General features: G+C 45.8%; 1 protein-coding gene across 7 annotated transcripts in view; it reads right to left on the bottom strand.

Annotated features, from left to right (window-relative positions):
- Nucleotides 1–15,742, bottom strand: part of LOC309368634 (maestro heat-like repeat-containing protein family member 2B) — a 91,354-nt gene that overhangs the window by 45,918 nt on the left and 29,694 nt on the right. For all 7 annotated transcript variants that reach the window (XR_014167834.1, XR_014167835.1, XM_081908867.1 and 4 more), the window contains exons 18-25: nucleotides 14,248–14,355; nucleotides 11,870–11,989; nucleotides 9,458–9,583; nucleotides 3,875–4,027; nucleotides 3,413–3,439; nucleotides 2,654–2,776; nucleotides 1,704–1,783; nucleotides 1,233–1,359 (exon numbers count right to left, since the gene is read on the bottom strand). Coding sequence is in view for 5 of the 7 variants with exons in the window: in XM_081908867.1 (XP_081764993.1) it covers nucleotides 1,233–1,359; nucleotides 1,704–1,783; nucleotides 2,654–2,776; nucleotides 3,413–3,439; nucleotides 3,875–4,027; nucleotides 9,458–9,583; nucleotides 11,870–11,989; nucleotides 14,248–14,355 (864 nt within the window). In the remaining 2 variants the exon portion in view is untranslated. The remainder of the gene's footprint in view (nucleotides 1–1,232; nucleotides 1,360–1,703; nucleotides 1,784–2,653; nucleotides 2,777–3,412; nucleotides 3,440–3,874; nucleotides 4,028–9,457; nucleotides 9,584–11,869; nucleotides 11,990–14,247; nucleotides 14,356–15,742) is intronic.

The raw sequence follows: 15,742 nt of genomic DNA on the forward strand, positions 1-15,742 counted from the left end.
GCTCCGATGTCAGTTCCCTGACACGTTAAAAATGCGTTATAAAAATGTGACACCAGAGGGTGCTGTAGGGCAGCGATCCGTCGTCAATGGGAAATTGCATTGTCAGCTATTATTCTGTGTGTGTTTTTACAATCGGTGTAGATCCAGCCTAGGTCTGCATTCCTACTTGGCAGTGCTAGAGATTGAACCTGGATCACGTGGCTGCTAGATCAGACCAAAGGGTGCGGATTTAGTCCAGCATTCTGTTCTCATAGTGGCCAGCTAGATGCCTTTTGGAAGTCTGCAAGCAGGACACGAGCAGAAGAGGATTTTCCGCATCTAATGCATTTTCCCACATTCAGTATACACAGCATGCAAATTTTTGTGTGAATTCTCGGTTGAATAACTGCACCACGAAATTTGGAGAGGTGAGAATGACTCTCTCTCTCTCTCTCTCTTTCTGGGGGAAACTTGGATTAAAATGTGAGCTAAATTGAACTCCCACCCAGTGCCGGATTCACCGGATGTACATTTCCAAAATATAAGATTAAAAACAAATAAAATAAAACCTACATACAGCAACAGTGTTTTGTTTTGTGTAGGCTCCTATGATGTAAGTCATGGGTCCTGCTAGCCTGCTCCCTAAAATATCTCCAGTTTGCTCCTTTCTATATATAGGGTGAAGCTGAGGCTCCAAGACTTTGGCCACCTCATGAGAAGAGAAGACTCCCTGGAAAAGACCCTGATGCTGGGAAAGATGGAGGGCACAAGGAGAAGGGGATGACAGAGGACGAGATGGTTGGACAGTGTTCTCGAAGCTACAAACATGAGTCTGACCAAACTGCGGGAGGTAGTGGAAGACAGGAGTGCGTGGCGTGCTCTGGTCCAGGGGGTCACAAAGAGGCGGACACAACTAAACAACCAAACAACAACAACAAATATATAGGGTGCCTACATTCTGCATGGATTGGTTGCATGGCAACATGGGCAAATGGCTTTAGATATCTATTAGGTCCATCAACTACCATATAGCATATATTCAACACAAAAAAGAGTGACAATTTGTTGTTGACAAAGGACAGCTGGACGTATAAAGGGTCCCATGACCTTCAGTAGCTGAGGGCCTCATCAAACCTATATCTGGCCCTGGTCCCGCTCTTTGGTATGATCCGGGCAGTGGCCAATCAGATGCATCCAGGAAACCCCCATGTGGATGAGAAAAGAGGATCTGGAAATAAACTTTTGCCACTTACCTCGATCTTTAGAGCATCCCCCGCCGTCTCTTTCAGCTGCTCCAGGGAAGGAAGAGGAAACAAACTTTTGATGCTCTGATCGAGGAGATTGCGAATTTCCTCCATGGCCAAACATGGCTTCAGTTTGCTGGCAGGAGGAAGGTGGACCAATAAGTCACACAGGAGAGACTTGTGGACATCTGAAGAATAGTAGGCTGGACCTCAGTTTGGTTGTGGAACATTTGCTCCCACAAGAGGGAGCGATGGCTGTTGCCAAAGTCTCTTAAACAACCCAGACAGAATCCAAAGAGGAATAGCTCAACTGATAGAACCTGAGACTCTTTAATCTCGTGGGTCATGGGTTCGAGTCTCACACTGAGCAAAAGATTCCTGCATTGCAAGGGGTTAGACTAGAGGACCCTTTTGGTCCCTTTATACTCTATGATTCTGTGAAAAGAAATTATGTGGAAAACAGCTAAGAAACACACCTACCTCAGGAATGCCAGGGCAGTGATGGCTTGGGGACGAAGTGCAGTATTCAGAGTGTCCAGTGGTTCCTCCTTGATGAAATCCTGTGAACACAAGATGGGCAAAGGGCAAAAGGAATTTGGGGTGGGAAAAAACCCTTGAGGGACAGAGAGATTTCCTCCACTGACATGCCATGGCCTCTATGGTTTCCAAAGGATACCAATAAAGAATCAATCCCTCTTTGCTAAGCCAGTGATTACCATATTTTTCGCTCCATAAGACGCACCTGACCATAAGACGCATCTAGTTTTTAGAGGAGGAAAACAAGAAAAAAAAATTTGAATGAAACAGTGGATGTATGTTTTTTTGTGGTCCGTGCTGTGGCCACAGCCTCCTTTATTGCTAGCGTCCCTTATCTCCCTCCCCGATTGCTTGCCGATCAGCTGCTCAGCGGCTTTGTTTCAACACCCCCTTCCCTCTTTCTAAAAAAAAAAAAAAAGGCACAATCTGCTTTTTGCCCCTTGGCAATTCAGCTCCAGGGACCACGCATTCGCTCCATAAGACACAGAGACATTTCCCCTTACTTTATAGGAGGAAAAAAGTGCGTCTTACGGAGTGAAAAATACAGTAACTTACCTGAAAGGCTAAGGGGCAATCAATCCATGAGGGAAGGATACAGAGGCGACATTTTAGGAGCACCAAGGTGGATCTTGAATGGCCGCCGCTGCATTTAGCCACAAAAGTACATTAGCACTACAGGGCTGACCTCTGGGGAAATAACACCGTTCTGCAAATATGGAGCAGGAGCTGGCTGTGCACAGTGCTGATTGGCTGGGAGCCCATGATGTCATCAGGAAACCTACTCCCTTACAATCCTAGGAGAGGTTCTGCACCTTTGTTAAAAAGTTTCACGCAAAGGACTCTCTGAGTGATTGGAGCTTCCATAGCCTCAGGCAGAATGTCAGGTTCCTCACCAGCAAGATGTCCAAGAGCTCCTTTTTGCAAGTTAAGGTGAAGTTCTGGAAGTCCTGGGTCTCGCAGATAGCCTGGCAGATGTCTGTTGTGCTCTCAACAAAGGCCAGCTTGAGATTGGAGTCCTGCGTTGCCAAAAGAAAACATGCAAAAAAACCCCAAACTATTATACTGTATTAGGAAACATTGCTCTGCAGAAACGGATATAGTATGCAAAAATGTTTATATATGGAGGAATTTTCAATAAACTTTGGGTGAATTTGCACAAAGGGGAGAGAGCTCTAGTGCTGCTTTTAAGTTTTCCATTGGGGGCAGCTGGTTGGCCACAGTGAGAATGGGGTGTTGGGCTAGGTGGCACGGGCAGCGCTGTGGTCTAAACCACTGAGCCTCTTGGGCTTGCCGATCAGAAGGTCAGCGGTTCGAATCCCTGCGACGGGCTGAGCTCCCATTGCTCTGTCCCAGCTCCTGCCAACCTAGCAGTTCAAAGCATGCCAGTGTAAGTAGATAAATAGGTACCACTGTGGCAGGAAGGTAAATGGCGTTTCTGTGCGTTCTGGTTTCCGTCATGGTGTTCCATTGCACCAGACACGGTTTAGTCCTGCTGGCCACATGACCTGGAAAGCTGCCTGTGGACAAACGCTGGCTCCCTCGGCCTGAAAGCGAGATGAGCGCTGCAATCCCATAGTCGCCTTTGACTGGACTTAACTACCCAGGGGCTGTTTACCTGTTCAAGACTCCAAGTCAGATAATTCCTTGCTCACCTTATTCTCAATGCTGACGCCCAAAACCTGGACAAATGAAATGGACAAATTACCTGGACAAATTGCCAAATAACAAACACAGCACAACAGTCAGCCCATTATCATCTTCTTCTAATATTACTGTTACTATTACTATTATTAAAATTTGCATACCATCCTTCATGTGAAGTTCACAGGGCAGTTCACAACATAAAAATACAAAACGAGAAGCCAAAATACACAACGAAAACAATAATATGCACAAATAAACCAATAAACCTCTTCTCACAAACACATTTAAAAGGACATAGGTTTTTGGGTGAGCATTCCATCCTGCCCTCCACAAAGACCTACAACGAAGATTTTCAAAGGACCTCTTAGTGCTGGCAGGGATGATGGGTCCTTGACTAAGGCCCATTGAACTTTGCCACCCTCTGGAACCAGCTCTGTGGCAAAGACCACCCTCTCCTTTAAAGCACTTGCCTGGCAGCTCTTCCGGTAATAGCAGAGGACATTCTTCATTATGTCGGCCTCCACCCTGGGCAGGAGGAGCTCCTTGGGGGCTTGGAGAGCCACCTTGCCGTAGGTGAGCATCAGCGTTTGGTGGACGTGACCCCGTCTGCCCTGCTGGTAGTCCTGAGCAACAGAAAAAGTTACTGGGCATGGGTGCTTCTTGTTCCATTTTGGCAGCCTCCGCATGAGCTGTTTAACTTTAAACCTGAAATCACCAGCCTTGTTTTCACTTTTTGCAGAGAATCTAGACCACACCGTTGCCAGATTCTTGCTACCCAGCATTTTCAACCTTGTCCTCCTTTATTTTTTTGCCAACCTGATTTGAGGCTATTGTTTTTCCCGCCAACAAAGAACTGAAGCACCAGCTTGCTCAATGCAAACTGGGAAATGCTTTTTGTGGTTTTTCAGCGCTATCGGACCTTTAATTAGTAGCTTCCTCCTTACAGATCCTATTGCTTCCTGGTCGGCACGGCAGCAGCAATACTGACAAAGAGTCACTTTATCACCCTTTAATTGCTTATTCAAAAAAGGGATACGGGTGGCGCTGTGGGTTAAACCACAGAGCCTAGGATTTGCCGATCAGAAGGTTGGCGGTTCGAATCCCCGCGATGGGGTGAGCTCCCGTTGCTCGGTCCCTGCTCCTGCCAACCTAGCAGTTCGAAAGCATGTCAAAGTGCAAGTAGATAAATAGGTACCGCTCCTGTGGGAAGGTAAACAGCGTTTCTGTGCACTGCTCTGGTTCACCAGAAGTGGCTTAGTCATGCTGGCCACATGACCCGGAAGCTGTATGCCGGCTCCCTCGGCCAGTAAAGCAAGATGAGCGTCACAACCCCAGAGTCGGTCACAACTGGACCTAATGGTCAGGGGTCCCTTTACCTTTACCTAATTGCTTATTGCCTGTTTGTTCTCTCCCCCCCCCCTCTCTCTCTCTCACACACACACACACACAGAGAGAAAGAATAACTGATCTCCTCTTTTTAAAAAACAACAACACCATAAATTTATTTTAAGGATTATTTCCACAAGCTCACTCATCTGAATTAGGGAGCTAGCGCTCTCTCTCTCTCTCTCTCTCTCTCTCTCTCTCTCTCTCTCTCTCTCTCTCTCTCTCACACACACACACACACACACACACAATAACTGATCTCCTCTTTTCTTAAAAAAAAATCCCACAAATTTATTTTAAGGATTATTTCCACAAGCTCACTCATCTGAATTTGGGAGGCGTAAAGGACCTCATGAATCTCTGCAAAACCTGGAACGTCCTTCACTAAAATGAGCTTGTAAACACATCACAGCAACTTTATCCTCTCCCTCAGCAAGTCCCAAATGACACCCCAAAGATTTTTTTAAGGAGCAAGTGTGAGGAGGAAACAGAGATGGTGTCGTGCCCCTGTAAGTCCATGTAGGATGCTCCACTGGCAGGAAACCAGGTCTGGGCTAGCGGGAGCTCATGTCCCTCCTGGCGCTGTGCAGAGATAAAGCAGAAATGCTGACAGGGAGGCCATGGGCTTGGGGAGGAATTAAAAAGAGGAAAGCTGAAAGAAGCAGCAGGGGAGAGAGGAGTTCTTGGGAGGCGATCCACTCTGCTTGCAGAGTAAGCAGTTTAAGGGAACAGAGATAAAAAGGTGGTGCCTTCTAAGGCAGACCGGAAAGAAATGTAAGGTGAGAAAAGGGATTTGCAGAGCAGGGAATGCCCTTAAAGCTAGAATAATAGGAAAGGAACAAGAAATAGAGAGATTGGAGTCAGAATCATAGAAGGGAAGGGACCACCAAAGCTCATCTAGTCCAGGCATAGGCAAACTCGGCCCTCCAGATGTTTTGGGACTACAACTACATAGAGCTGCCCTTGAGACTGACCCAGAAACTCCAGCGGGTGCAGAATGCCACGGCAAGGCTCCTTACGGGGTCGTCGTTGCGGGATCACATTCGCCCGGTGCTATACTAGCTGTACTGGCTCCCGGTGGAGTACAGGGTCAGGTTTAAGGTGCTGATTTTAACCTTTAAAGCCCTATACGGCCTAGGACCCTCGTACTGGTATGTCCCACGGAGGACCTTAAGATCTGCAAATGACAACATTTTGGAGGTCCAAAGTTGCAAAGTGTTTAGATTGGTCTCAACTATGGCCAGGGCCTTTTCAGTACTGGCCCCGACTTGGTGGAACGCTCTGTCACAAGAGACCAGGGCCCTGCGGGCCTTGAGATCTTTCTGCAGGGCCTGCAAGATGGAGTTGTTCCACCAGGCCTTTGGCCAAGGCACAGTCTGACCCCCTCCTTTGGCAATCCTCATAGAACTCTAGTCCAATGGTTGCCATTAATATGATTATGAATTGATTTTAGAATGAATTGATTTTTTTAAATAATATTTTTATTGATTTTCCAACACATATTAAACACAATACAATACAATACACTTTACAAAGACAAACATACACATAAACACACACAAATATAATTTCACATCCTTCTTTTCATAAATATTACTTCTCCGACTTCCCCATACCTCTCCTTTCTGCATCCCTATTTCCAAATTTCTTTCAGCAAATCCTCACTTAATTTATCATTTACAGCTGTAATCCTCTTCTTCCTTAACCTCGACATTTTAGCACTCATTAATTTTATAATCGTTCTTAAGATAAACTTTAAACTTCTTCCAATCTTCCTCCACCGTTTCTTTTCCTTGGTCACGGATTCTGCCAGTCATCTCAGCCAGTCCCATGTAGTCAATCACCTTCGTCTGCCATTCTTCCAAAGTGGGTAGTTCTTGTGTCTTCCAATACTTTGCTATAAGTACCCTTGCTGCTGTAGTAGCATACATAAAAAAAGTCCTATCTCTCTTTGACACCAATTGGCCGACCATGCCCAGGAGAAAAGCCTCTGGTTTCTTATAAAAGGTACATTTAAGTACCTTCTTCATTTCATTATAGATCATTTCCCAGAAGGCCTTAATCCTCGGGCATGTCCACCAGAGGTGATAAAAAGTACCTTCAGTTTCATTAATTTCCAACATTTGTTATTGGGCAAATGATAAATTTTTGCAAGCTTGACTGGGGTCATGTACCACCTGTAAATCATTTTCATAATATTCTCTCTTAAGGCATTACATGCCGTAAACTTTATACCGGTGGTCCATAACTGTTCCCAGTCAGCAAACATAATATTGTGGCCAATATCTTGTGCCCACTTGATCATAGCTGATTTAACTGTCTCATCTAGTGTATTCCATTTCAGCAACAAGTTATACATACTTGACAAATTCTTAGTATTGGGATCTAACAATTCTGTTTCTAGTTTTGATCTCTCCACTTGGAAGCCAATTTTTCTGTCTTGTTTATATACCTCCATTATTTGATAATAATGGAGCCAATCTCGTACTTTAGACTTCAATTTCTCATAACTCTGTAATTTGACTTTTTCGCCCTCTTGTTCTGAAATTTCCCAATATTTCGGCCATTTAGATTCCATATTAAGTTTTTTCACCTCCTTGGCTTCCATTGGCGACAACCACCTTGGGGTTTTATTTTCCAACAAATCTTTATAATGAATCCAAACATTATATAGAGCTTTTCTAACAATATGGTTTTTAAAGCCTTTATGAATTTTTACCTTGTCATACCATATATACGCATGCCAACCAAACCTTAAATCCTTCTAGATCTAAAATGTCTGTGTTCTCAAGAAGTAGCCAGTCTTTCAACCAGCAAAACGCTGTTGATTCATAGTACAATTTTAAGTCCGGCAGGGCAAATCCCCCTCTTTCTTTTGCATCAGTTAATATCTTAAATTTTATTCTGGGCTTTTTGCCCTGCCAGACAAATTTAGATATATCTTTCTGCCACTTCTTGAAACAGTCCATTTTGTCCACAATCTGTAATGTTTGAAACAAAAACAGCATTCTAGCCAAAACATTCATCTTAATAACCGCAATTTGGCCCAACAAGGAAAGTCTCAAATTTGACCATATTTCTAGATCTTTCTTTACTTCTGTCCGACATTTCTCATAATTGTCTTTAAATAGGTTCACATTCTTAGATGTCATATTAATCCCCAAGTATTTTACCTTCGTGGCTATAGTTAATCCAGTTTCATTCTGAAACCGTTCCCTTTCATCCAGTGTTAGATTTTTCTCCAATACTTTAGTTTTTTGTTTATTTAACTTAAATCCTGCTACTTGACCAAATACTTGAATTAATTCTAAAACTCTTTTCGTACTAGTGTCTGGCTCTTGTAAGGTAAGTACTAAGTCATCTGCAAAAGCCCTCAGCTTATATTGTTTAGCTCCGACCTGAACCCCTTTAACCAGCTGGTCCCCTCTTATCATATTTAACAAGACCTCCAGCACCGATATAAAAAGTAGTGGGGATATTGGGCACCCCTGTCGTGTCCCTTTTTCTATCCGAAATTCTTCAGTTATCACATTATTTACAATTAACTTTGCCTTTTGTTCAGAATATATAGCACCTATACCATTTTCAAATCCTTGGCCTACCCCCATCCCTTGTAGATTCTTCTTCATAAAACTCCAGGAAATATTATCAAAGGCTTTCTCCGCGTCCACAAATATCAATACTGCCTTAGTGTTTATATTCTCTTCTAATAACTCCATAATATCTATTATATTTCTCACATTGTCTGATAAATGTCTTCCTGGAAGAAAGCCAGCCTGGTCCTTATGAATCTCGCCCACCAACACTTTTTTCAATCTTTTTGCCAAAATGTCTGCAAAAATTTTATAATCCACATTAAGTAGTGATATAGGGCAGTAGTTCTTAATCTGGGTCTTTTCAGCCTCTGTTTTTGGTATAAGTGTGATGTACGCTTCTTTCCACGATTCAGGTGCCTTTTTGCCCTCTAGAATGAATTGATTTTAGAATGCATTTCAATTGATTGTGATTTTATGTAAACTGTGTTACTTTTATTGTTGTCAGCCGCTCTGAGCCTGACTTCAGCTGGAGAGGGCGGGATATAAATAAAATTTTATTATTACAGTGGTACCTCGGGCTACATACGCTTCAGGTTACATACGCTTCAGGTTACAGACTCCGCTAACCCAGAAATAGTACCTCGGGTTAAGAACTTTGCTTCAGGATGAGAACAGAAATCGTGCTCCGGCGGCGTGGCGGCAGCAGGAGGCCCCATTAGCTAAAGTGGTGCTTCAGGTTAAGAACAGTTTCAGGTTAAGAATGGACCTCTGGAACGAATTAAGTACTTAACCCGAGGTACCACTATTATCCCTAGCTAACAGGACCAGTGGTCAGGGATGATGGGAGTTGTAGTCCCAAAACATCTGGAGTGCTGAGTTTGCCTGATCTAGTCGAACCCCCTTTAATGCAGGAATCTCAGCGAAAGCATCCCTGACAGACGGCCATCCAATCTCTGCTTAAAAACCTCCATGGAAGGAGAGTCCACCAGCTCCCAAGGGAGACCGTTCCCCTACTGAACCGCAATTACTATCAGAAAGTTCTTCCTGGTGTTTAACCGGAATCTCCTTTCTTGTAAGGCAGTTCTTAAACCCACCACGTTTAACCCAGAAGAGGAGTCTCTCTTCCATTACCTTGTAGCGGCTGATGATAGAGGACATCTTAATTTTCAGACCCATCCCAGCTCCAAATTCCTGCAACGTGGCTAAGGTCAGATCTAAATGTCCCACAGCGGAAAAAGAAAGGATCTGGATGATCTTCTGTAAAGGGGAATAGAAATAGAAAAGAATCAGCTGGCCAGCCTTGTCAGGTCTCAGTGCTTTCTGTTTTTATGTTTAGTTACGTTTGGGACACGGGTGGCGCTGTGGGTTAAACCACAGAGCCTAGGGCTTGCCAATCAGAATGTCAGCGGTTCGAATCCCCGCGACAGGGTGAGCTCCCGTTGCTCAGTCCCTGCTCCTGCCAACCTAGCAGTTCAAAAGCACATCAAAGTGCAAGTAGATAAATAGGTACCACTCTGGCAGGAAGGTAAACGGCGTTTCCGTGCACTGCTCTGGTTCGCCAGAAGCGGCTTAGTCCTGCTGGCCACATGACCCGGAAGCTGTCCGCCGGCTCCCTCGTCCAATAAAGCGAGATGAGCGCCGCAACCCCAGAGTCAGCCACGACTGGACCTAATGGTCAGGGGTCCCTTTACCCCTTACCTTTATGTTTTAAGCGATTTTTATACACTGTAATTTTTATTTTACTTTTTGCAATTTTTATGTATTCTGCTGAGGAGCTTGGGTGAGGAAGAGAATACAGAAACATCTGAAATAAAAAAATGAAATACATACTAATCCCAGAGAGAAAAATGGATGCCATGAGTTTGAGGTCAAACATTTTGGTGATGTCTTTATGGCTTTTCCAGATCACTTCCTGGTTTGGCACTGTGTGTCTGTGCATGATCGCGCACATGTCGGTTGCGCCAAAAATGGGAGTTGCGCGTCGAGGTCCCCCAGGCCACCCCAATAACTCACACTTCACACATCAATTTTTGTTTAAGGTTTTTGGCATGAATTTGGCCACAACTTTATTTAAATACACACACGTGAGTGGTTGCTTAGGCATTGGTTACGACTATCTGTCCTTGCCCCAGGGACAGAACTGACTTCCGGATTCCAGTTGAAGCCAGTGAGAGAAACAACTTTTGGGGAGAAAATGAAGCTTGGCCTCAGTCCCTCACTTGTCACCCTCATGCCCCTGGGGGCTTGCACGGCCCAAGTCCAATGCCAGGGACTAGGACGAAAGGGATGGCAAGCCCCTGGGTTCCTTTAATGGAATTCCCTTTCCGCACCACCATTGGAGGGGTAGGCACTTACCCCTCCACCAACCAATTTTAGCCAATGCCTAACCGCCAACCTTACAAGTTGTGACGATTTGCTACGCAGTAGGCAAAAACTAAATGGCCCCAGCCAATCAGCCAAATGGACAAAATTCCTACCAGGTCCCTGCCCCAAAGGCGGATGACCCCATGACAGGCATAGCAAGGTCAGAGGACAATGACCCCCCCCCCACTTTTCAGGGAGGGAGGGTGGGTGGGTGATCTGGTGCACGCAGCCCAAGAGAAGGCCCCAGGCTGTGAGCCCTGTATTTAAGACCTCTGACCCCTCCCACACTTTAGCAACATAACGTTCTCCCCCAGCAATACTCCTTGCCCAATCACAGCATGTGGCCAATTTGCCCAACAACAGTGGGGTGGCCTTTTTGGCCCCCACCGCAACACTCTATTATGGAGAACACGCTTTGCCTGGGTCATGAAATTCAACTCAGTGTTGATCCAGAGCAGAACTCCAATGTATAGTTAGCGGAGTAAAAACTTAAACACGTTGCAGGGTTCCCAAAAAATAGACCAGAGGCAATCGTATTTCATCCAGCAGAGCTTTACTGCTACTGAAGGCAAATGAGCATCATGGTCACAAATCCAATACATTCAGGGTTGGCGCTGTCCATAAGAAATCCAGTTGCAGCAGACTTAATTTAAACTTACAATAACTTATAATAAGTCTATAAACCTCAACACTATATACAGAACACCACACCAGAAAGATAGAGAGACAGAAAGTGAAACCCAGGCTCCTTCTAGCCTTACTTTCATGGCCTTGAAAGAAGAGATAAGAGAACCAGATTAAGCCAGCTGTACTCAGCTTCTCGTAAGAAATAACCCAAACATCACGAACCTTCTGCTTGTTTCTTTCACACAGAGAAGCTTCCAGAACCCTCTTGAATGAATTAGAATAGGAAAGATCTCTACACGTATTAGAGCAATACTTTCCGCACTAAGAAATGCAAACTGACAGCCTGGACCTTGTATTATACCACCCACTGATTTTTTGGTGGGAGGGGGGGTTGGAAGAAACTGCCACTAGTAATATTGTACTTTTGTGTGGATGTTAATCGCAGACGGTTTGAGGAGCCCGTTCTGGTCTGAGAAGCAGGGAATGTAGCAAAGAGACAAAGCAAAGAAATCACATTTGAAGGGTTCAGAAGTGGCCCCACCAGCATCGCACCTCTCTCTCGAGCTGTTCCATATAGTTCGCGTTTTCTATCAAGTGCTTCATCCGACTCTGAACAAAGGCTGGGTCTTCACAACAGGTCAGGGCAATTCCCAGAGATTTATAGAGGAACCTCTGAAAAGGAAGAATAAGGAAAGGACAGGCTAGGTCAGGGGTCAGCAACCTAAGGCCTATGGGCCAGAAGTGGCCCATGGGGGTCGTTTAACCGCCCCACGAGCTGCCCCCAACTGAGCCACCCTGTGCTGGTCCCATGGGTTAACCGTGAGGCGAGGTCCGAGTCCAGTCCGAGGGTGCAGAATGGAGGCAGTTCATCAAAGCTGAAGCTGGGTCCAAGGCAGGGAGTCGGGTGACGACAGGAGCTCCAGCAGGACAGGATGCAGGCAGGAACAGGCTACCAACAAATGTTGCTCCAGCAACTTGGGACTGGAGCTGGCTGGCTTTTATCTGCCCCAAGGCATAGGACGGCCCCGGTCCACAGGTGACTCGCCTCTCCTGGCCTGGAGGCGAGCACTCCTCCTGCGGGAACTTAGTTCCCTCCACCTCTCTGCCCTGAGCCTCTGCAGCTCAGGAGAGGCGGGAGGGTTACCGGACCCAGAGCCAACCTCCTCTTCCTCTGACGGGGCTGAGAGTGGAGCACCTGCAGGCAATGGGTCCTCCATCACCTCAGGAGCCAGAGCAGACTCAGCTGGTGCCTGCACCTGAGGATCCAGCACAGGTGAGGACCCTTCAGGCTCAGGTCCCAGCCCCGGCTCAGCTAGTTCTGGAGGCGGGGAATCCTGTGCAGGCTGGGATTCCTCAGGTTCAGCCTCCGAGTCCGAATCCCAGGCCATCACACACCTGCTCGGCGAGTCCCTGCGCACTGTGCTAAACCAGCACAGCATGGTGCGGGGACTCACTTCTGCAGTGCTGGAAATTGCACCTGCACATGTGCAGATGCCAGAAATCATGGGAGCACATGCGATCTGGCCCACGGAGGGATCTCCGCTGGAGTGAACTGGCCTAGGCGAGGTAAACCTTGCCACCCCCCGTGCTAGATGTTGATGTCACCGATCATAGTAGGTGCATCATGGGAGAAGAGAAGAAGAGTTTGGATTTGATATCCCGCTTTATCACTACCCGAAGGAGTCTCAAAGCTGCTAACATTCTCCTTTCTCTTCTTCCTCCACAACAAACACTCTGTGAGGTGAGTGGGGCTGAGAGACTTCAGAGAAGTGTGACTGGCCCAAGGTCACCCAGCAGCTGCATGTGGAGGAGCGGGGAAGTGAACCCGGTTCACCAGATTGCGAGTCCACCGCTCTTAACCACTACACCACACTGGGAGAAGAACAAAGGAAGTTGGGTCATACCATTGGTCCATATAGCTTAGTATTGTCTGCACTGCAGGAGTGCCAACTTGGCCCAGGGACTGTGGGTGCCCAGGACCGTTGGTGCCACGCAGTGTACATGGCCCTGAAATTTGTGAGTGCCCGGCCCCTTCATGGGGAATTTTGTGGGTGCTCAGGCACCCAGGGCCCTGGGGAGTTGGCACCTATGCTACACTGACTGGCAGAGGCTCTCCAAGGTGTCAGGGGAAGCTCGGGCTTCCCCCGCCCCCAGCCCTGCAAGCTCCGGGAGTGGCGGCGAGGTTGCGCGCAATCTTGCCGCCGCTCCTAGACCTGTTTTGGGGGCTGGGGTCGGGGGAAGCTCGGGCTTCCCCTGCCCCAGCCCCGTGGCAAAAACGAAGCCACGCACAGTCTCTCCTGGCTGGAGAGGTTGTGCGTGGCTAAAGAGGAAGCCAAGACAGCCAGCGGGATGGATCCCGCTCGCTGTCTTGGCTTCTTTGCTTTTTGGGGCTGGGGGGGGAATAATTTTTTTCTCTGTATTCCCCCCCTAAAAACTAGGCGCGCCCTATGGTCCGATGCGCCCTATGGAGCGAAAAATATGATACATATTTCTGTATGCAGCTTTGTCCTGGCTAAGGAGGACTCTCCTAAGGTTGGGCAATATATAGGTCTATCTTCCAAAACCGGTTTGAAGTCCATATTGTGATATCGGTTTCCTAATTTTTGACCTGGTAATATATCACGAATCATGATGTGAAACCAGTCAATGCTTCTCTCGATTCCTGCAGCCCCTGCTAATTCTTCTGGCTCAGCAATCCTCCAGCAAATTGCAAGAGCCTGGTGCCATTAAAAGTCACAATTCGGAGGAAATTGTGATGCCTGCCAGTGCCTCTAAATAACTCCATCCATATTTCAGATGTTATGATATATCGCGATGTTTAGTTGGTGATGCTGAAAACCAGATATTGCCCAACCCTAATCCAGACTTCATGCCTTTTGTTAATTAATTTGCAAAGGAACGAGGAGAAATGCCTTTGGAGAGATACACACCCTTTCGGGAGACTGCTGGGCGTAGCTCGTCATCTGACTTTCCAGTTCTCTGCTCAGATTCTGGGTCCAAGTGTTGTCATCAATGGTTTCCAGGGTCCTTCTCAGGAACTATGGACAAAAAGCAAAAGCAGAAACAAAATATGTTGTCTACCATCACTTCCCAAAAGTCCAGGGAAATCTGAACGTATGGCAACCGATGTAGGCAGTTCTGTTTTGGCCCATTTTACTCAAAAATAGCTCCAAAACATCCAATTTCTTTTTGCAAAAAAAGCTCAACAACCTTTTCCTGTCCAGAATGGTAACCCTACAATTGCAAAGAAGGGAGATGAAAAACAGGGATGAGGGACCCTTGCGGGAGAGAATTCCCTTTGGGAGTTCAATATTTGGGGGCACACACCAGATTAGTCAGGCTTTTAATTCAGGAATGCAAACCACCTAATGTAGGAAAAACACATCATTCATAGAACCATAGAATCATAGAGTTGGAAGAGACCCCAAGGGCCATCGAGTCCAACCCCCTGCCAAGCAGGAAACACCATCAGAGCACTCCTGACATATGGTTGTCAAGCCTCTGCTTAAAGACATCCAAAGAAGGAGACTCCACCACACTCCTTGGCAGCAAATTCCACTGTTGAACAGCTCTTACTGCCAGGAAGTTCTTCCTAATGTTTAGAGACCACAAGGGCCATCGAGTCCAACCCCCTGCCAAGCATTCGGCTATTTGTTTTCCAACCAACCACTTCACCTTCCCTTCCTCCAACCATAGTCCTTGAAAACCGTTGTTGTTTCGTTTTTTTGACCCTCTCTTCATAATATTTTTTATTAATTTTAACATATAAATTATAAAATGTACCACAAAACTTATCACTTATACAATCTTTTTAGACTTCCATCAGCCCTTCTGATGATCCACCGTTTTAACCACTTCTTATGCATTTCTTAACTTTATATTGCCTTTACATCTCTTAACAAATTATCCTCCCCCTTGTCCATTTTTACAATACTTCTAATAATTCTCCTCACAAACCTTCTTGCAACCCTACAAACGCCGTCTGTTATTCACAATTACTTTTCAAATAGTCCGTAAATTTACTCCAGTCTTCCGCGAATTTCTGGTCCCGCTGGTTTCGAATCCTTCCTGTTAGTTTATCTAATTCTGCATAGTCCATTAACTTCATCATCCATTCTTCAATCGTCGGTAACTCTTCTTGCTTCCATTTTTGGGCCAATAATATTCTTGCTGCTGTTATTGTATATAAAAAGAGCTTACATTCCTTTCTATTTATGTCACTCCCCACAATGCCCAATAGAAATGCTTCTGGTTTCTTTATGAATGTATATTTCAACATTTTTTTCAACTCATTATATATCATCTCCCAGAAGCATTTCACCTTTTTACATTCCCACCACATGTGATAAAATGTTCCCTCTTTTCTTTACATGTTGTTGTTATTGTTTAGTCGTTTAGTCATGTCCGACTCTTCATGACCCCATG

This window comes from Podarcis melisellensis (genome assembly GCF_964234715.1).
Source record: "Podarcis melisellensis genome assembly, chromosome: 1".
NCBI lineage: Eukaryota > Metazoa > Chordata > Lepidosauria > Squamata > Lacertidae > Podarcis > Podarcis melisellensis.